This window comes from Diadema setosum, chromosome 16, assembly GCF_964275005.1.
Source record: "Diadema setosum chromosome 16, eeDiaSeto1, whole genome shotgun sequence".
NCBI lineage: Eukaryota > Metazoa > Echinodermata > Echinoidea > Diadematoida > Diadematidae > Diadema > Diadema setosum.
Window position 1 is genome coordinate 1,109,535 of NC_092700.1, and position 23,192 is coordinate 1,132,726.

Consider the following 23,192-nt stretch of genomic DNA (forward strand, 5'->3'; position numbering starts at 1 on the left):
GAGAGGTATCTTGCCACCCATTCATTGCTTGTTACCCACTATAGACTTGGTACATTTTTGGGAATGACAATTTCCGAATTTTCCACAAAATGTGTGCCCCAGATCGCTTCATTTCAATTCTAAAAACGCAAAAGTTTCTCGAGCGGGAGGGGGAATCCCCCTTCCCCTAAGCTCTACCTCACTAGACTTTGTATACATACACACAGATGATGCACATTCGGAATAAGAGCTAAATTCCGTGATTTTAACACTTCGATGAAAAAGTATTGCACCAAAAATTTGCACCAGATCGCTGAATTTCAGGTCTGAAAACGCAAAAATCACTTTCATGAGGGAGGGGATATGCCCCTATCTACACCCTCGTGTGCATGCTTTTTCTGTTTGATTGCTGACCAGACAGCGTTCATGATATTCAGTGTAAGAATTAATACAAGAAGATTATTTAAATGATACCATTTTATAGACAAATTGTTCAATAATAATCTACATCAAAATATACTGCTACCTTAAACAAGTGCAACTGTTTCAGGTCGATAAAACGCGCAAAAACATGCATCAAATTGCACCATTTACAACATCAAAATGCAAAAAGTTCTTACCGTGGGAGGTGGACGTCCCCCTCCCACACCCTCCCCTCCCCCTCGCTCGCTCCACTCGCGGCTCTGGTTCAGTCTCGTTCATGATATTCAGTGAAAAGAATTAATACAAGAAGTGTATTTAAATTATACCATTTTATAGGCAAATTGTTCAATAATAATCTACATCGAAATATACTGCTGCCTTAAACAAGTGGGACTGTTTCACGTCGATAAAACGCGCAAAAACATGCATCAAATTGCACCATTTGCAACATCAAAATACAAAAAGTTCTTACCGTGGGAGGGGGGACACCGGGCCCCCTCCCACATCCTCCCCTCCCCCCTCGCTCGCTCCGCTCGCTCGGGTTCAGTCGCGTTCATGATATTCAGTGAAAAGAATTAATACAAGAAGTGTATTTAAACTACTAGTATACCATTTTATAGGCAAATTGTTCAATAATAATCTACATCAAAATATACACGTGCTGCTACCTTAAAAAAGTGGGACTGTTTCACGTTAATAAAACGCGCAAAAACATGCATCAATTGCACCATTTTTCAACATCAAAATGCAAAAAGTTCTCACCGTGGGAGGGGGACACCCCCCTCCCCCCTCCCTCGCTCCGCTCGCTCGGGTTCAGTCGCGTTCATGATATTCAGTGAAAAGAATTAATACAAGAAGTGTATTTAAATTATACCATTTTGTAGGCAAATTGTTCAATAATAATCTACATCAAAATATACTGCTACCTTAAACAAGTGGGACTGTCGATAAAACGCTCAAAACATGCATCAAATTGCAGCATTTACAACATCAAAATGCAAAAAGTTCTTACCGTCGGAGGGGGGGGGACACCCCCCTTCCACACCCTCCCCCCCCCCCCCCTAAGATGAAATCCTGGCTACGCCGTTGTGAGAAAGTGACAGTAAACCTTAAAAATCAGTTTACCCCGATAAAGCCCAGGCTATTTTGACCCTTCCAAGGCCCGGGGGAGGGGGCATAATCCTACATAACTTCTTTATTATTTGATGTATCAACGTCATATTCTGCACATGGGTAGAGCAACTCAAACTCCGATTCATGATCCTATATTTGAACTTTGGGCTGAAATTGTAGGAGTGACAAAAATTTAATGAAATAGGCCTATGGTAGGTGGCACAATGTGCCCCTGCCCCTTGGGCTTTATAGGGTTAGTCTAGTTGTATACTCCGGGCGCTGTTCCCGCACCATACTTCGAGTACGTGTACAAGTATTGAACTCGCTGACCCCTGTCCCCCCCCCCCCCCATCTCGCTCATAACTATAAATTCATCGATTTTCTAGTTCTACTGTATAGGGCTCACACCCCTAAACAAAATGGAATGTCCCAGACCCCTTCACAAATTCGTTAAAAATGAAGAAAAACTATAAAAATCAATAATGCAGTTTGGCAAAAAACCTGAATAGCTGCAGATATTGAGTATGAATTCATCTACAAATTTCATTTAAGTTGAAAGATAAAAGCTTTTCTCAAGGAATTTGAAGGGGTTATATTTCATTGCGTACATGTACAGAAAATATGTGATTTTTTGAGTAAAAAGAACTCGTAGTCTGGCTTTGTGGACCCTTGGACAGAGTTTGAACTGAAGAACCTGCCTTGGAAATTTGATGGATGAAAGGGTATATCTCACTTATCCAGATTTGTGAAGATGAAACACTTTATTTCTTCCGGCTATTTTACAGATTTTTTTGAATTTTAAATTCTAACACACCTGCTGGTTTATGTTGATCTATTCTGTCAAATCCCCTACCCTCCCCCCTCCTCTAACCCCCCCCCCCCATCTCCTCTACCCCCCCCCCCCCCAACATCTGCTTTACTATACAAGGTTGTTTTCTTATTATGTTCTTGTGGTACTAGATCTTAGTACATAGTAGTCATCAATAGTAGTCATTAGTATCACACAACTTTGAACGATTAGGGTATATATCTTAATGTATTTCTTTGTTTTGACTACCACTGAAACAGCTCAGAATACATAAAGTTAATCTGTATGAAGTCTTTTACCATAATTTGTAGGCAATAAGGTGATGATGACACGGTCCCCCTTAATCAAGAATAACTGCCTGCATCTATGTATTCAATTCATCTTATGAAGAACTAATCAACACTGCAAAATTTATTAAAAAAAAAAAAAACAAAAAACAAAGGGCATCATTTTCAAAAGTGTCCCTTTGAGAAGCTTAACAACCCTTCAATGTGCAATTTCTCATATGATGTAGGGGCAAATATCATCAAAAACACATTTATGATGTTAAAAACTCAATGAAATCAATGTTAAAACCTCAGGAATTTGTACTGGCAGGGAGGTGGAATCTCTCTTCCACCTCCCTCGTAGGCCTACTGTAACGCAGGCTGTTACAGTTGTTTGCTACGAGCTGACTGTAGAGGGCGGTATTTCCCTGCTAGTTGCAGTTCTCACACTGCCGCTGACAAGTTCCAAACAAGAGGAAAAGGTGACGAAATATGCTTACCGGTAAAATATTCTTCACTTCTGACCCTACAATTCTCTTTGGTTCTTGTAAATTTAATGAGTTTTCGCCTGTTGAGGAAGAGAACCTCCGTGATATTTCATATTCAGAAAGCAATGTATGTGCAATGCTTTGTTTGTAGGAAAGTTCTGTACAGTCCCACGTATTTACTTTGCAGCTGGGTAAGTTTCATTGAAAGTCGGTGCCTCACTGACACTGTGACAGCTCGTTGACGTAAGTGTACTCGGCTCATCTGTAACGGACTCGCCCGTTGTGCATGGATCATGTAAAATTTAATACAGTGTGCCTAAATTACCTTAAATTCATTACCTATGATGCATGATGCCGCCAAGTAAGTCAAAGACGTGCTGAGCTCAGAGGTCCAATTACATTCTAATTCTAAGGCACACAAGCTTGTAAAAATTTGAAGGTGGTGCATTTTTCCGTGCGAAAATGAAATAAACTGAACTGAACTGAACTGTATCCATGGGGGATGTACATACAAAAGACAAACCACAAGTGTTGAAAGGACTGAGGAGCAGTAAGATTACTGTCCTGTAATACTGCTATGAACATTTTTGGATTTTTCTAGGGTTGTTATTTATTTTTGTATGAAATGAAACCAGTGCATTTTGAATTGTGTGTAAATCTGATTGTTACAATGTACCATTTTGTATTTATTATATGAATGAATGAATAATAGTATCTTTCCTTGCACCTGCAGAGACGGTGCCATGAAACAAAGACAGTGCTACATGTACATGGAATGATAAGAATGACTGACGAGGCAGGCTTTCAAGAAGCAGAAATTAACGGAAGTGAGGATACAACGCGTCTTCTTGACTCGGCCCCAGAAGTCAGCAAACCGCCTCCATCTGTTAGCGTGTTTCAGCGCCCCACCATGTCAAAGCTAGCTGCTGTGGTACAGGTATTTCTCCTTCTCTCCCTCCATGTTGTCTTCAAGTTCTGGAAAGTGTGCATCGCTGAGCTGCTGCTGATCATCCTGGTGTTCTGGCTCTATGGTGGAGTTATCGCTTTCTTCCTGATGATGGCAGGCTTTCTCAGTGAGTCAAAAAAATCAATTGCACGTGTACCTTAACCTGTTGAGGGCAGGCATATTTTGCTATAACACGCATTTCCCATAGGCATATACACCTGCTCGAGTATACTAGGGACTAGTCCTCAACGGGTTAAAGGGGGGTATAGTTTTGGTTGAGATAGGGGATTCAGATTTTAACTTTTTGTGAGATAATTAGAAACCACTTATAGAATATCAAAGAGCTATAATTCTAGGAGGAGTTCAAAGTTTATTTGATGAAAATTGGTTTTGAAATGGCTGAGATATCCAAGAACAAAGGAAAGCAAAGTGGTCCTAGTGAAAGGTAGGTCCCACATTTTATCAAGATCTAAATCGAGAATAATTATATTAGGATTCATAATATGTAATCCAGAAGACACATACACGTACCTGTCCCTATTTAACAACAAATCCATTGGATGGAGCATGATCACTATGTAAGTGGTTGAACAATTAATTAATTGACAGGTTGAAGTTATTCACACACATCTGTAGCACCTCAGGGGGTCCCATGGGACAATTTAAAACCTGGGCAGTAATTTGAACTTCTGACAAGAGCTGTAAATGCACCAATCATGTCCATACACACAGCTGATCAGCTGCTGCCTGGCTGCTATATTGTGGTGACTGCAAGCATAGGAAGTTGTGATTACAAGAAAGTGTTTTTAAATAACTTATGAAACAGGGCCTTGCATCTTATGTTGTCTTATGAGAGAAATGAAGATCCTTATTTCTTTCTCTCTCACACACACACACACACACACTCACACTCTTTCTTTCTTTTTATCTCTCTACAAGCGTGAATGTGATCACACGCTGTATATTACCTGTCTGTAAACTTAGGAACTATAGATTGATTAAACTGAAACATGTTTTACACTCTTTGCCATCCCCACAGCTGTTATCTACAATATGCAAGATTTCCTTCTTTACTTCCCGGACAACCCGAAGATGTCGACTGTATTTGTGCCATCTGCTGCCATCTTGGATCTTCCTTATGAGAATCTTTCAATAAAGACATCTGATTGGGTGAAACTCAGTGCTGTGCTCCTAAAGCAGCCACCAGAAAGGGCATCCAGATCACCAACCATTCTATTTCTACATGGCAATGCGGGTAACCTAGGTCATAGGTAAGATGATTTTTTTTTTTTTTGGAAGTAAGAAAAGTTGCACTGTCTCAGATTAGATATGCTAAATACACTTGTATTAGACTGTGCAAACTTGAAGGTATTTTTTATATCAAGATGGCAGCAGTCTACACTGTTACCTTGGAAGAAGTGTGACACAGTTTGTAGAGTTGAGTGTCTCACACATTCCTTGGTTTACAATTTATACCCCTTTCATAAACTCAATAATGCGGATAATATCCGCAACATTTGGTCGTAAAATCGGAGAGGGGAAAGAATAATGCGCATTATTTCGACCCTTCTATTATCCGCATAATAGCAGCATCGGGAGGAGATTTTGAGTTTATGAACGCAAACCCAAATAATGCGGATAATTGCCGGGGTGCGGTCAAACGTCACCTGTCTTTCCCGCAGAAGGGGGGTGTGCAGTCACCATGACGATTATCCGCCTTTTTCAGAACGGGCGCTCGTAAAAATAATGCGGATTATTTTCAGAGTTTGTGAACGCATTTTTTATTGAATTGTCCGCATTATTCTTATGCGGATAATAGGAGGATGAGTTTATGAAAGGGGTATTAGTCTTGTCCCTTGTAAAATGATGATAATTTAAGTTCAAGGAGTGCATAAAGAAAACACTGATTTGCAACAAGAATATAATGGTAAATACCCACATGACACAGCTACGAGTATTATGTGACATCCCTGGAGCCATTGAAAAATAACTATAGGAGTCATTTGACTTTCTCTTAAAGGTAGGGAATCCCATTTGCATGCCTCAAATGAAGAGTTGTATAAATGCAGTGGTATGTTGAAGAGAGTATCATTTTAGAAACTCCCATAAAGTATTGAAAGTGGAAGGTAACATTTAGTACATTTTTATTGACCATTAGATTTTGAATTGAATTTTTTTCGGGGCTCACCGTAAATTCCAGTACATTACTAGGCTACCTTTGCAGACCCATGCACTGCATGTGTGTCCATCATGTATATTTTGTGAAGAAAGTTCATCAAAACTTACAAACATTTCTATACTTGCCACACACTCTATATGTTATTACATCAGCTCTTATACTTTTAGATTTGTGTTTATAGATAAAAAATACAGAAGACTGTAACAAAAAGGCTTATGTGTGGCTGACACACAGAACTACTGAGTAGTTGAGTTTTGTGCATTATTCAAATTGTAGATAACTGTTGACTTCCAAATTTCTCAGCAGTGGCCTAAACAAGTCCCCTGAGGTTCATATTTAATGTTTTGCTGCATTTTGGGAGGTCTGTAAAAGGTATCCACTACCTTTAATGCTCAGTTTGCAAGTTAAGGGAAAAAAAATGTGTGTGTGTGGTTTTATTTTAATATATGTAGAAATATTGACTTCTTGAGACAGAAGATTAGCTTTATTTCTTTCAGTTACTACCACGATGATGAACATCTTCCGTACAATATTGACTTTCTTTTCATGGAAGGTGTGCAGGAACAATACGTCACCAGTGTAGACATAAAACAGTGTAATGCAGAATCATGGAGAGAGGGAGTGATGTTCAGACAGACAGATTGTGTCCATGTGTGTCTTCTCATTTACATGTACAATGGTATGAGGATTATATGTCAAGAAACATCCAATTTTGTGATGAAGATGGGTTTTTGACACGTCCATGGGTAACCACATTTTTTAACACACTGATGTCATGTACATCTGGCTCGACCCACGTATTCAATGAGCTTTTGCTTTCCTTCTGTTATCCCAAATACATTTGTATTGCGTAGATTATGTGTGTACTGTTCAATACCCATAAATTTCCCAGGTAGGTATAAAAGCTTTTCCATTGTCATGCTACATTTGTTAATTATTTTTCAATATATGACAAATGATAGACTAATCTTGACTTGTGTTTTACAAGCCTTGATAATTGACTTGTAAAATCATTCTCTGAAATCATTTAGATTTTAACAGCATCGTGTGTTCTCTCACAGATTATTTAATGCTAAGCTGCTGTATACAATGTGCCAGTGCAATGTGTTACTACTGGACTACAGAGGCTACGGACGGAGTGAAGGGGTGCCTTCTGAATCAGGTCAGTCTGCCACCTCACACACTGAGATATCATTATTATAAAATCAGCTAAACAGTATCCCCTTGTGTATACATCAAAATATTAGAATGTTGTATCACTAGTACAATGGACTCCCGTTATAACGAAGTCCTCGGGACCGGCAGTTTTCTTACGTTATATCGAAATTTCGTTATAATCGAACAAATAGACAATAGAAATACTTGGAGCAGATAATGTTGCAGCCTGAATTTTTACTTCATTGTAAGTGGAATTTTGTTATAACTGTGTTCGTTATTTTGGTCAGTCCAATGATATACATGTACGTTCACCAAGTCTGGAAATGGTAAAGCAAACAATGTTCAGTAGAATTCTAGGGATATTTTTATCTTTTGAATCAATGTGTGTACTTCTCGGGATGTTTAGTTTTGATGCTTAGTTTTAGTACCTGATAGTTCTTACATTGCTGGTGCATTATAGATCATAGTGTGGTGCATAACTTTGGTCAAGTAAAAAGAGCTTTTCCACTGTCACCTATACATTGTTTCACAAAGCTCATTTTATAAAAGAGATTTGATGGATAACAAGGTGTATTTTCCCTGTCCAAAGTTCTGAAGCTTGAACTTAACTTGGTTGTCATGTCTGCCATTCTGCTTTTAGGTCTGTATATCGACGCTCAATCCACACTGGACTACCTCCACACCAGACGAGACATTGACCCTTCACAGATCTTTATCTTTGGCCGCTCACTAGGGGGCGCTGTGGCAATTGATGTGGCCTCAGAGAAGCGAAACATAGGCCGTTTAAAAGGACTTCTTGTAGAGAACACATTTACATGTATCCAGGAGATGGGAAGCCATCTATTCTCGTCGGCAGTAAGGTGGATCCCACTTTGTCTGGTGAAGAATAAGGTATGTAAGTAAGAAGCTGCAGTGTGTTTAGGTGTACCATCAAGATGAAGCTTTCTCACAAAGATGAACATAAGAATAATTGAGGAGAAAGTCAACGAATGAGTAAAAAATTCAGTTGTCTGAAACTTATTTTTTAGAAATACTAAAACAATATCATTGTGTATGTATGTATGTATGCTAATGTCACATGATATCTTTATATCTGTGATCGGTAGCAAAGGATTCTCCTTAAATTCTTCTGATGATAATCCCAAACTAAACTCTCCTTTGGTTTTTCACATAATGTCAGTTTGTTGAAAAAAAAGATTGTTGTTGCTGTTGTTATCTTAAGAGTAAATACTCCATATGTGTTCTCAAGATAATTTATTGTAATGGCCAACTGTTGAATATAAAACTGACAATTTCCTCTTGAAAATCTTGTGTTATGTTCATGAGGTGATAACATTAAATTTTGAAAATGAAAATTGTGAAAAAAATTCCTTGATGTCAGCTTCATGTTGGTTTTATACCATAGCTATGTGTGCCCAACGACAGTATCAGATTGTATCCTTTTAAAAATGTCACAGTTGTGGATGTTAGTATCAAGGTGATACAGTTTTCTACACAAAATATTGTCATTATCTGTTTTGTGTATTAATATTACATATATATCATCACAACTCTTAGTTTTCAGTTGTAGAACCATGATTTTTGTCATCAGCAAGTGTGGTCAATTGCTAATCCCATGAATCAAATTCATCATTGAATCATGGTAGCTGAAGTTACTCATACATTGTACTCTGGTGTGTTGAGAAAAGTACGTACACCCGACTGATATGATCCATGTACCACATGACACAACTGTCATTGTTGTTTTCTTTTCTTCCTGTTAAATCTAGTTTTTATCATACAAGAAAGTGTCATCAATACACACAGCAACGTTATTTCTGTCTGGAACAGCGGATGAGCTGGTACCCCCCAAGATGATGAAAGACTTGTTTATGGTAAGCCACCTGATGTCAAAACAGTAATGTTTCTTTCTTTTTTAATATGATGCCAAAGTTTACTGGCTTTAGCATCTCCATCATGCTCAAATTTGTTGACTTCGTTTTCTCTTCAATTGCAATTGATTCTGTCACTATCATGCCATATGGTACTGACTTTGTATCTTTCAGTTTTCACACTTCTGAACTATGTGTGAATATTAAATTTTGACATTTACCCATTGTATGAAAGGATATCAATTTATTTTGTATGTGTGTCTATGTCATTGTTTCATCTGTTGGCTGTTTATCGTAAATTGGGTAATTCCATGAAGTTGGGGCAGTGTCCATGTAGCATCGTGATATTTAAAAATACATTTCAGCATAACTCAATATTAATTATGCTATACATTTATTGTTTGTAAGCTTTACATTTGCATTGAGGCCACACATTTTCCTGGAAATTTTGTGCCATTCAGACTCAATTTTGATGAAGTTATTAAACAATACGTAACAGTGTCCTGTATCATCGTGACATGTCCATGTAGCATCGTGATATTTTAAAATTTGGTCCTCAGAGACAAATTATGGCAATTAGCTTGACCAAAATTTGATGCAATATGCATTTACAAGATATGAATGAGATAGCTAAATATCTCAAATTTCCTGTACACACTTTTAATTTTAAAAGAAAATTACAAAATGTATCACGATGCTATGCAGTGTCCTTTTTTGTTACATTTGGTGGACACCGCGTAGCATAGTGACACATTGTGTAATTTTCTTGTAAAAGTAAAACTGTGGAAAGGAGAGTTAAGATATTTAGCTATCTGATTAATCTAGTAATTATGCGTATTATATCAAATTTTGGTCAAGCTAATTGCATCAATTTGTCTTTTAGGACCAGATTTTAACTATCACGATGCTACATGGACACGTCACGATGCTGCAGGACACCGTTACATATTATTTTAATAACTTCATCAAAATTGAGTCTGAATGGCACAAAATTTCCAGGAAAATGTATGGTCTCAATACAAATATAAAGCCTATAAATAATATATGTATAGCATAACTAGTATTGAGTTATGCTAAAATGTAACACTTTGTGCCCCAACTTCACGGAATTACCCTTCATTGTGGTGCATCTGTTCTTTCTTCTTGACTTCTAGCGATGTAAAGGGCCAAAGAAAAGTATGTACTGCTTTACTGGAGGGACCCACAATGAGACATGGCACTGTGATCATTACTTCACAATCATCAGGGACTTTATATGGAAGGTAAGTCTCATATCCTCCTAATATTACTGAGAACATTATGATGGCATTCTGTGGTCTACCTAGCTTTATCAAAATATACTTACAATAATATCTCCTTGTTTGGTTACTGTTAGTATCTCCATTTCCCTCTCATTTTTGTCACAAATCCTGTTATTTTAAGAATGTGTCCAGCATATCAATTTTGTCGGCAGCCTGAAGATAAGTTGTCATTTTGTAAGTAGGAAAAATTTTCAATTACTTGCTGAGAGTTCTCAGCATTTTTCACACTCTGCTTCATGTCATTATACTTTTGACTAGATTTATCCACCATGTAGTGATGTAAACGATTACATATATAATCACTAGCAGCAATCAAATGTTCAAGTGGAAAACCCCCATGATACATAAGGGGAGTGACACATGAATATTTGATATTTGTTTCATACATTGTGAAATCATTTCTCCAGTGTATAATATTCAATCTCTCCCCAGATTCCACATGTTCATCATCCAGTGACCAGTGTTGTCTCGCCCCACCCCCATTCACACCACTCACACACCGGGGCTGCTGGTCAACCCAATGCGTCCATCGTCTTCAATGCTTGACCACTCCTGGACAGTCCATCCTTCAAGAGGCTCTGAGTGTTTGCTTGGGGACTGCATGCAGACCTGTGGTGTGTCCAGCCATGCTTGTCCCTACCAGGAATAGGCTCCTACTGACAATTTGATTTACTCTATTTATACCTTTTACATTCAGGTTGTTTGTTTGTTCGTTTTATTTTGCCCCTACTCAACCTGCAGTACACTGACTGAGTTTCAAAGTGAAAAATTGACTTGAAATTCCTAAAAGCTATACAAACAGATCATCAACATTTTCATTACATCTGGACAAAAATGATGAATTTGTGGAATTCATTTCTCAAACATATTTTCATGCAGTAGTGATATCAGGCATAGTCACATATACAAATTGGACATGGCGATGACACACCATTGTCCCAGTTGTTTGCACACAAACTCAGTGTAAAGTTACTTATATTTATCAAGAATTAACAACTACTGTGTAATGCCTCTCTCCTTCATGAAGTTATTGTATTATTGAATATGTACTTCTTGAATTCATTTGAAACAAGGAAAGAAAGAAGAGATTTGTGTACAAAGGAATGGGAGACTTGTGAGGTCATGACATCATCGCTTCATCTAATTTGCATATTATGTCATTATGAATGATATCAGGGCTTTGGGAAATCAAGTGAAACTTTCTTCGCTGTTGCCGTAACTTCACAGAAGGTTTGCTGTTCTGTTCATTTCATTTTATGAAAGTAAACTTGAATATGGAGTGAGTTCATGCTGAAAATCACTTCAGTTATACCAGCAGGTTGGATCAGGAGTAGAGTCCACACGTTGTGGAAATGCTAAGATAGGTGCAGGTTTTATATACATTCACTTAAACCTGCCATGCTGTCTACACAGTATGATAAAGTTGGATTGATATTGTGCAGAGCTCTTCTGACCTTTGGAGATTAATTTGCATTCCACCGTCACATCACACTCAACTTGTCCTCTGAAGGCTTGCAAAAGGACAAATACAGGTGCCTATGATAAAGAAGATCATCTTGTGTTTTTGAGTTATCTCCTGATTATAACAATGCATTTTTGTGAATTATTTTAAAGATGGTATTATATGGTGCAATATGTTAATGGCTTACAACTATTTGACACAGTCATGATGTTATTATAAGGATTAATCATTAATGTAACTAAATGTATTGATAACTTCTCCGGGGTTCTTATAGTTTTGTCATTTAATCTTCTATTTTTCTAATCTCTTCTTTTTCCCCCAAGGTATTATATTTCTTTCACTTCTATGTTAAAAACACACTTTATTAAACATAATAAAAGGTTAAGAAAAACATGTCCACTGTCCCTCACACTAAAAACATGTTGAAGTAGCATGTTCCCTATTCAGTCTGTCGCAAGTTTTGTAGCTTGCTTTTGGCTTCTATGCTAAATCCCATGACAGTTCATTCAGTTAACAGCCTTACTTTTTCCATATACCCAGTAAAGCACATATCGCTGTTTAGTTTAGTTTGTTTGTTGTTGGTTTTTTCCCCCTGCAAATATGCTGGCATTACAAACCCTCGTCCAATGCCTGTCATTTCTTTTAATCTTCTCTTTTCTTTTCATGCATGTGAAAGAAGTATTTTGTGAATATGATGCTGACACTAAAATTCTTATGAAGACAGAACCAGATTTAATTCACTGCTTGTTGTAAAAGCATGCATTCTGCTGGATGTAGTTTACACGTAGTTAACACCTGAGTAGATACATTCACAAGTTTAATATTTCGGTAGGTTGTGCGCATACCAGGCTCACTATCAACCATCTGATGTGGTTTGTGTGCCAATCCACAGACGAAGCTATACCCCTGCGATTTAAATAGCAAAACCAAGCATAGATACATAGAGCTGTTTCAAACCATGCACACAGCAAGATTCTTCAAGGTGAATAATGTCATATGAAGGAAGTAAATTTTTCAATTTAGATTTAGTGTTTACAGGCTGCCTACGAATCAGAAGCTGTTTTTCCCTGTGCAGCGCCTCAGTGTGTATATTTACTTGTTCATCTCACCAAAATACTCAGGTTTGAAGACAAGGTAAACTGTCTCATGAGAGCTGGTTTTATTTTTTATGTTTAAGAACACTGTGAATTATTGAAAGTGGTACAAATGAACATCTGTTTGGCCTCTCATCAAATACCTGGTAAATTTTGCCATGCTATGCTTCAATGTGATAAGCTTTAATAGCATGCAAAATGTGATGCCTCCATGAGGACATTTAGCACTAGATATGAGAGAGCATCTATAAAGTGCACATCTCTAGCAAATTAATTTTCCCTAAATTCAAAATTGTCTTTGTAAATAAATTCTAATCTTTTCAGCCCAAGTTCAGTGGTGAAACATTTACTATTCTGCATTCATTTGTTCTTTCAAATACAGATCCTTGTTAGGATATGTCAAATACAAACACTTTGAATCATTCTTTTAGGAATGAGCATTAAAGTATACAAAAATATAATTAACCAAGAAATTGGACTATTCCAGCTATTATTACAAGTTTGCTTTGCAGTCCAGTAATGAGAATGTATTGTCACATATATACCCATTATCATCAAAGTGGTGTTGTTCAGACAGCCTCGTGTGTAGAATAACCTTTGACTATGTCAAAATTAGGCCAGCGGTAGTACAGTGTATGTATGAGAAGTGTCAAGTTAGAAACATGTCAGAATTCAAAGCTGTGATTTAGCCAAGTGTATGTTATGCCCAAGGTTCATATTTGTCTGAGGTTGAGAAAATAATGTGCTAGACTCCTATTAAGACCTTAATGGTGTTATCATCCACAATTTTCATGCTTTCCCAACAGTAAATCCCAAGGCTTCAAGTCTGTACCTCATGAAGACACAAGAACACATGGACTTCACTCTTTTCATACTTGTATAAAAATATTGTTCTTCTTCGCTATAAGTACAGGCTACCATTGGATGTACATGTATACTCATATGGGTGTGCAGGTGCATGTACAGTGCCTCAGTAAAAGGTCTACAAAGAGTTACATGGGGCTAAACATATCCGTATACACTGTACAATACCGTAAAGCAAGACATTTTTGTGAAGTGGAGGAGGTGGCCTTTTTGGCGCCATGAAATGAACTGCCACTGATATTTCAATGCATATATACACGTAGTGAAGACAAGAACTTATGCTTGCATTTTGATTTCGCTAATCTTGGCTCTCACAAAATTTGCGAAATTGAAATGCACATGAAATTTTCTGGTTTTACAGTACATGTATGAAGGTTTGAATCTCTCTCTTGAAGCCCGATGACAGAGAGGTACAGGAGATGGCAGCCTGAGATACAATGTAGTGAGTTTTGAAGCCTGATTGCATCCAGGAAGAAACTTCTTTGGAGTTCTTGTCAGCGCACTTCAAATGTCCAACTCTGTTGATGTTAGTGTAGATAGTTGTAAAGTGTTTTTCATTCTATACAAATCATAGATTTTGATATTTTTGAGCAGCTTATTTTCCATTGTATGTATATCAAGAATATAAAGCTGTACAAATGTGTGCAGATAAGAATAAGACCTAGAAAATATATGCAAAAGCAATCTAAGGTAGAAATAAAGGAAATTTATTAATTCCAGTCTGAATTCTCCATGTGTTTTGATAATTTGACAACTGAATATAAACCAATGCTTTTACAGCAAAGTTTCCTCATGACATACAATACAGTGGAATCTCGATACAAAGAGATCTGAAATAACAAAATATCTGATATAATAAACTAATTTCTCCTGTCCCAATGAATTTATTTCCTGTTTTGTATTGTTTATTGACTACTGATATAACAAAATATCTGATGTAAAGAACAAATTGTCTTGGTCCCAAGGATCTTGTTATACTGAGTTTCCACTGTACACGCATTACACCATCAGAAGCCAACATTATTATTGTAATTCATAAGATAGAGAAATTTGTAACATTTGCAGGAACTGTTGTAGAAATACACATGCATAATAACTAACTTTGTGCAGAAAACACACACACACAAAAAAAAAAAAAAGATAAAAATATCTCTAATGATGGTGAAAAGAGAAAACTCGCATTAACGGTAACATTCTTTAGACGCATAAAACACAACATAATAGTAGATCCATTTCCGTGGCAGAAGAGAAACTCAATGGCCCTCAGGAAATTGAATTTCTCCCGTGTGTCAAAAAATAGATTTATTGCCAACCTGAACTAGAACTACCACTGAAGGTGATTATACCTCTGCTCCAGCAGCCCAGACTCCAGTGAAAAAGATTTGAACCACGGTTTGATAAAAGGTTCTGTTTGTGTGTGTGTGTGTGTGTGTGTGTGTGTGTGTGTGTGTGCAGTTAGCATGGCAATGCCTTATCAGGTACAAACACAAAGAGCGTCTTGCATAACTACACCCATAGATCATTATACATACCAAATTTGAAATCAATTGCTTACTGTGGAAGTACATATAGTTCACTTCACAAGGTTTTGGTAAAATTGTGGTTACCATGGCAACACTTTGTTTTAATAGCAAACAGAAAAATCAGGTCTTGCACATCTACACCTCAATGTCATCATGTAACCCAAGTTTCATCCAAATTGCTTCAAAACTGTACGAGTCGGCAACACAAGATTTGCAATGGACTGCCTGACCGACCACACACCATGCGGGGGTGTAAAAATAGAGTTATTGACCACCCCATCACTCCCTGCCCCCACCCCCCCCCCCCCCAAAAAAAAAGGAGAAAAAAATATTTCCTCAGATTTCGAATGAAATACATATTATGTACTTTAATACTGTACATGAATGTGTGTATAGTATGTGTTTGTTTATGTGTATCATATATTCAAGAAATATGTTAGTTTTGGTGGTTGTATACAACCTAAAATCTTCTCTCCTTTTTCCCTCCTTCATCCTTCCCTTCCTTCACTAAACAAACATCCATCAATATAAGTGTACAATTAGACAATTTGTGTCAGTACTGTACTGGAATATTGCCTACACATTACAGAATATTAAACATAAATTGTTTTCTCTTGATTTAGTTCCAATTTTCAATCCTGATCAGCCACACACACACACACACACACACACACACACACACACACAAGCACGCACATCATAATAACAAGATGCACAGAAAGAAGAGAAGACGGAGTGAGAGACATTAATACTGATGGATTGTTTTGTCACAATGACTGAGCTCATGACGCTTGAACTGTGTACAATGTATTTTGTCGACACTGGCCAAGATGTGCATACATTACTATCAGGGCCCTGAAAGATACAATGTCTCCTAAAATAACATCTGCACAAGATGAGTTAATACTTGCTGGTTGCAACACAAATGGGTGTATCTCTTGTCTGATTAGACAAAATGGATAAGATTGAACAAAAAGAAAGAAAGAAAAGATGACACTATACATTACAGGTCACATTCTTTAACACACAGGATCATAGAAATATGCACATGCAAAAAAAAAAAAAAAACGAGACATGAAACTCGTCACACTGACGAGTTAGGTGATACGCCTGGGGTCATCAGATGTCGGTCATCTGTGATCGACAAAGAAAAGAATGTGATATAGGCACCTTGAAGTTATATTGAGCGTGCATGCAAAACGGTTTCTCTAACCACTCGGCCACGGGACATCCACGGAAACGGTAAGGCCGAAAAAAAATGTATAGATATTACAGGGGGAAAAAGTCAATGCCCACTCAACAATTGTGGCCGCGTGAACATGTATTGCATTGCTAGAAGGAAATGCGGCCTTGTAACGACTGAGGTCGCTGTGCCATTTCTGGCAATTTCGGAAAAATACGTCCCGCAGACATAAAACCTATAATCGGCTGATTTTGATACCTTGCCTTTAATCACAATTTTCAGTGTGATGATGTCATCAAAGTACAAAACAATGACATGGACTTGAAAGACAATTGCTCAAAGTACAACACCTCCGTTGTCGTCATTACATACTATTTGACAGAGTCAGGATGCAACATTCTGCAGCAGTCGAAGCAATGTGGTCTCCAACACAAAACAGAGGGATATTGTGTGTGTGTGTGTGTGTGTGTGTATAGGTGCGTTTATATACGAACGTAATTTCTACATGGACGAATGTGTAATACACCATTGAAGAAAAAAAAAGTAAAATAGCTAGGTATTTTGTTTCGTGATCTTGTGGGGTTCGAACCCGCACGAGTGCAACCTCACGTCTCTGAGACGGCGCCTTTAACCACTCGGCCATACGTCTCGACGAGAATATATGAGGAACGTAAACTTATGTATGTGAAAGATGAATCAGGAATCGATTCGTCCACATTCCATTCTCATTTTCAGTTTTAAACTGCAAAATTGTCAACCTCATGAGAAGATTTCAAAGAACAAAATGCATGATTACTGCAGCTTATTGTCTCAGCTACAACATACTTAAATTTCAGAGGAAATGAAGCAAAATCAGCTGAGATAAAGGTGCTTAAACGTTGTCAAGTCAATGGATGGTTTTAAAAAAAATCACTTTCCATAGACATAACACGTAAACTTGTCCAATTTTGCATCTTTACTTTTAATCACAATTTAAAGTATGATAACGTCATCAAATTTCAAAACCATGACATGGACTTGAAAGGCAAATGTTTAAAGTACAACATATCTGAATTTGGGATAATATTGAGCTTAAACAACAGAGATACGAGCAAATGAATGTTAGAAACAGTACCTCAAAAAAATTAATTCCACTTTTTTGATTTCAGATGATGATATGATGACATCATAATGTATTTCGGGAAATATTGATACTTGAAACGTTATTTCCAATTCATATGCTTTTGTAATATGCAATAAAAACATAGGGTCAACGGACTTTTTAAAGAGCTATTGCGAAATAAACAAAGACATGTTTTTCGCTATATTTCCACATAGACGCGCACACGAAATTTCAACTTTGACGCCAGCGCATTCCTTTGTTATAGGTCAACATCGATCGGAAATCAGTGGATATTGTTACTCAAAGTATCAGGAATCCAAATCAGTCAAAAAAATTGCATTTTCATGTTGGTTACGCCCTCTGCGTGCGAAATTGCGCGGACGGACGCGCACGCGAGAAAATGTTTGAAACGCTTAAAATTGTCTGAAACTTTGAGATTTCCCATTGGGAAGTCGTTTTGAGCCTTTTAAAATTTTGACGCGCGCAAACGCGCGCGTAATGAAGACCTGGGTAACTAGCGTTAAAAAGTAAGATAGAGCGTGACCTGAACTTTATGTCCACCGAAAATGACGCAGAAATTACATCTAGTTATGAAGTTATGATCGATCATGTGACAAGGTCCGAAAATCACAAAATGGCGCCTAAATGACGTCATAGATATGTTACTGTCATGAAAACCTTATTGTGGCTAGATATTGTTATGAGACATGTTGACTGAAAATTTCATGTCATTCCGTAATGTCATTGTTGAGATATTGACGACACAAAATTGTCCAGAAAGAAAGAAGAATAAAAAAAAATAAAGAGAGATTTTGACAATCACAATAGGTGATACGCTGATAGCATATCACCTAAAAAATCAAACATGTTTATAACAAAACGGTTTGTGCATTATGGCTTCAGTATATCCACATAAAATATACATTAGCATGAGTTTACGGATCAGGTGAAAAAACGAGGGTAATAATTTATTTTCCACATCACTGACGAATATGTCACATCATGCTACCTGCAAGCCGATGTAGAACTCGGAAGATTTCTTAAGAATGGTCAAGCTTGTGTTGCCATCAATAACATTCAAGATTGGCCCTGCTGCCTATCCCCCAGACCTACCACCAGATCGAGACCAGGCCTTGCCTGCAGAGCTCATTATAATCCATTGCAAACATCAAAATATTTTGTATGTGGGCTGAATAATGTCTCCCAACATTGTGAGTTACATCTTACACTTATACACCTTTAGATTCGAAAAGAAAAAATAGAAATGAAAAGCTAACCCCATTGCATTCAAGGATACACTCCCCATTTGCAATGAGATTAACAGAAGTTTTGGGGGGTCTGAATAAATTCACAGGAAAACATTATTTAGTATTGTTTCCCCCTCCATCACTTAGTTTCCAGTTTTATCATTCTGAGAAGAGGTCTGAATTACCTAACTCGACAATATACAAGTATATGATGTACATGTAACATCTTATGATAGGAATCTAATGTTCAGGGTTTGCAAAGGGAGCACACCAACTCGAAACTATGAGATGAGGAAAAAGAAAGGTAGGATAATAACACAAGCTAAGTCTCTCCCTTTTCAAGATTACAGGAGAAAGGATGTTGTGTATGAGTGTAACACACAGGAGTATACAGATCAAAAGTCATAACCTCCCATAAAGATAAAGCTAATATTAACAACCCCAATGTGACTGGTACACATTTGTACTATCACAGTCGACCCGCCCATATAATAAACTACAAAACAAGGAACAAAACAAGGATGATTTCTCATCCTTACCGTTCTGTCTTTTTCATTATTTTTTTTTTCCTCCATCAGATGCATACACTGTCAGTATACATTTTGGGTATTGAGAGGTCTGATATGTATTTTACAGATACACTGTGTAATTCATGCACTAGGTATATGTATGCCTCCATCATGTATTCTGTCTTTGCATTTTTATGTCATGCTTAAGAAAACATGTTCCCTTATTTGCTTAAGTGTCACAAGATAGATTTTTAATAGTCCATGATCATAATTTTGGTCATTGATAACACAGGTTTGCAGGTATGTTTACAGAATAAATACTGATCAGATGCCTAATCTTAATAAAGTATTGTGGTTCCTGTAAATTCACTAAATACTGCATTTTCTAAAACATTTCCTGTATGAATATTTAAGATGAAAGTGTTGATCACCATCCAGTCTTGAACTTTTGAATTTTAAGCTGATTTCTTTGTTATATCTTGATTGCTTGTGCATACATGTAGTATTGTTTTCATTTTTTTTTAATATGCATGCCTCTGCTTGACCCAAATCTCAAAAACAGCTCTTTTGAGACATGGGACAATAATTATATACACAGTTGTAGTTTGCAATTTGGGATTCACACCACATGGTCTGTGACTTTTAAATAAATCCATTGAGTGGATGATAATACAATAATTGTTTCCGTGACAAAATGGAGATTACAGACAACATGCCCACAAAATCTCTCTCTGTGTACATACAATGTACAATTAAGTCTGGCCACCATATACCCTTTGATGACAGGTACAGTCCATACTTCTTGTTCTCCTTATGACAGAATTGTAGAAAATAACAAAATTCATGTGTCTTTTAAGACTTTTCAAAATCTTACAAGCAGGTTGTGTGCTCTGGGTCCCGCTTCATAAAAGACGTTAAGATCGTAAGGCTTAAGAGAATAGAAACTTCACATTGCAACAGCCAATCTGGAAGATGGATTCCTGTTACCATGGCAATTGCAAATCCAGCAAGAGTTGCTATAACAGCAACACAGCTGCTCAAGAGTCTGGTCATGAGTTTGGTGATTGACTGACTTAACATACAATCATGGGTCATGACTGGCCTGCCTTTTTAAATATCTTGGTCAGTGTCTCTGTGGTCACCTTGCCTGACTTGCCAGGTTTACTCTTATCATGGTCCTCCTGAGTGACCTTCTGGCGGTGAGCTCGCACCCTGGCGATCCATTCCTTTCCTTTCTCTCTCTTCTTCCTCTCCAGCTTCCCTAACTTCTCACCAAGCTCTACACTCTTCAGGTAGAAGTTCGTCTCCCTCTTGGCCTGCGCAATTTCTGTCCTGATCCGGTGTTGACGTACCTGACGCTCATACTGCAGCCTCTCCGCCAGGTGAGCCCACTGGAAGCGGTGAAGGTACTTGAGATTCCACAGCTCCTCGTAGTAGCGGCTGCGTTTTTTGCCACCGATTGGTGTGTTGTTGAAGGTCAGCGCTACACTCTTGGCAATTTTTTTGTCTCTGAATTCAATCCAGCCCTCAGTAAATATCTTTGATCTGCCACCACCTTTTTTCCGCCGGTTCTTTCTTTGAAATTTATCTGAAAAACAGCAAATAAAACACATAATGTAGTGACACCTACAAGTACTTCATCTCCACATGTATGCCACATGTAGTATGATAAAATTATACCTTATTCACATTTACATCTAGGTAACTATCAATAACATGATGTTATCTAAAGGCAAGTGATACCAGGTAGCAATGCAGGTGTTTCATGATCATTTGGTCACATGATTTCTAAGATCAAATAGAAATTCTTCATTTCTGCACACACACACAAATATCACTAAATTTACTTCTTAAAAGCTAGATGTCATAATTATCTGGCATAGACGTCAAAAAATGTAAATTTGTACTGTTTTTTTTTTTCCCCTCAGTGGAAGGCAGTGGCTTTATAAACCGAAAACTCAGTCTCTCAGAAAACTTGTAAAAAAATCTGAAAGGCATTTAATAGTCATCTGAGCAATGCTTACAAATACAATTGCATTATCCATTTTAACAGAAAAATGAGCAAGTCAATGTTGTATGCAAATGGCAGTTTCTTGTCCATCATATGAATACAGTCAACTGAATTGCTGTTGATATTATTTGTATATCCATGGACAGGGATAAAGTCTTCTTTTTCTTTCTTTCTTTTTATTCAATATATTTCCACTAACCTTCTGGTTGGAGAAACACACGCCCAATCTCCCCATACTGAGAGAAAATTTTCTTGATGCGTTGAGGTCTCATGAGAGGAGGCACTCTGCTCATGTAAATAATTCCAGGCTTGGTGGTCTTGTCTTCTTTGCTCTTGGCATCTTTAGTGTCTGATGTAGATGGTGAAAGTTGCTCTTCCACTGCATCTTGTGTCATTTCCTGCTCAGTGCTTGGATCACTGTCTTCAGTCTCTCTTTCTTCAGTATCCATGATAAAATCCAGATGAACACATTACTTCCATGCAGCCACTGGGAACAAGATTCTTGTAATTTTCTGCATTATGCACACAACAAAAATCAAAGGAATATTTGAAGTACATACATGTATGAATACAAATGTTATGTAGGATTGTACAGTGGGAAATTCACTTAAACCAAAAATCATTTCCCCAATCCCAAAAATATGATTTCTTAAATATACTAGATTTAAAAAAAAAAAAAAAAAAAAAAAAAATCAAGAAGATGCATGTTTGGTCTACAAAGTACCAATGGATACCTGAAAGCAGGCTTGCCAAGCTTCTGTATTCGGTTCACTCTCTGTCAACATTTTGAGTTGGCTGAATCATGGCCAGGTGGAGTTGTGATGGGTTCATACTTCAACAGATATATGAACACATATGATTATGACAAGATGAATAGGCCCTAGATTCGATTCAAAACACAATGTAGATCTACTACAATGCAGTACGAGTTCTTCCAATAATAAGACAAATTTTAACTAACTTCACTGATTGGGCATGCTATCACAAGAACAGCAGAACACCTGAAAATAGAATGTCAATCCCACTTTACGTTAAACAAGCAATTTATAGACCATGTAACAGTGTGCACAAGCCACCCATACTGTACGTGTCTACTCCTTTGCGCACAGTCGTTCCTTGGCATGGGAGGTCGAATCTTGGTGCGGGTGTCGATACTACAATTGTATATGTTTTGTATTTTGGTCAGCCAAAGGCTGGTAGTGGTAGCCATATGAAGGCCCTGCATTTGACCCCAACGGTATGCAGCATGCAGTGTAACTGTGTACAAGGAGTGCCCCAGGGTTAGTGGTGATTATGGCATGCTAATAATGAACTTGAACAGGGAAACCAGTGCCAGTGCCAGTGGAATAATTTACCATAATTTTTAGTTCGAAGTTCGACTTCGTGAAACACCCCTGGCCTGCTGTGCTGGTCCAACACTCAACAGCAAGACAGCCCACCCCATCCCAATTCCCATGCCATGAGAAACATATCACATCACCAATCACCTTTAGTAATAGCCCGACCAGACACTGTTACGCTGTGCGCGACGTACCATGTACAGCGACTGGGCTGTGTATAGTTATTTTACTTTAGTAACAGCTAGACTGCACGTCGACTGATAAGTCTGTCTCTTCTTGCTCAGTGGCCTCTTAACTCTGTAGACTGTAATTATGGTGTACAACA

General features: G+C 37.6%; 2 protein-coding genes across 2 annotated transcripts; one reads left to right on the plus strand and one right to left on the minus strand.

The window, feature by feature from the left end:
- Positions 1-3,031: 3,031 nt before the first annotated feature.
- Positions 3,032-11,223, plus strand: LOC140240038 (protein ABHD13-like). Its single transcript, XM_072319849.1, has 8 exons — positions 3,032-3,071; positions 3,811-4,150; positions 5,063-5,294; positions 7,264-7,364; positions 8,001-8,251; positions 9,130-9,234; positions 10,386-10,493; positions 10,965-11,223. The coding sequence occupies exons 2-8, from the start codon at positions 3,853-3,855 to the stop codon at positions 11,076-11,078; spliced, it is 1,209 nt and encodes a 402-aa protein (XP_072175950.1). The 5' UTR covers positions 3,032-3,071; positions 3,811-3,852; the 3' UTR covers positions 11,079-11,223.
- Positions 11,224-20,405: 9,182 nt separating this feature from the next.
- LOC140240036 (activator of basal transcription 1-like) lies at positions 20,406-22,022 on the minus strand. Its single transcript, XM_072319847.1, has 2 exons — positions 21,727-22,022; positions 20,406-21,104 (listed from the first exon to the last, which is right to left on the minus strand). The coding sequence occupies exons 1-2, from the start codon at positions 21,974-21,976 to the stop codon at positions 20,608-20,610; spliced, it is 747 nt and encodes a 248-aa protein (XP_072175948.1). The 5' UTR covers positions 21,977-22,022; the 3' UTR covers positions 20,406-20,607.
- Between the last annotated feature and the right edge of the window lie 1,170 nt (positions 22,023-23,192).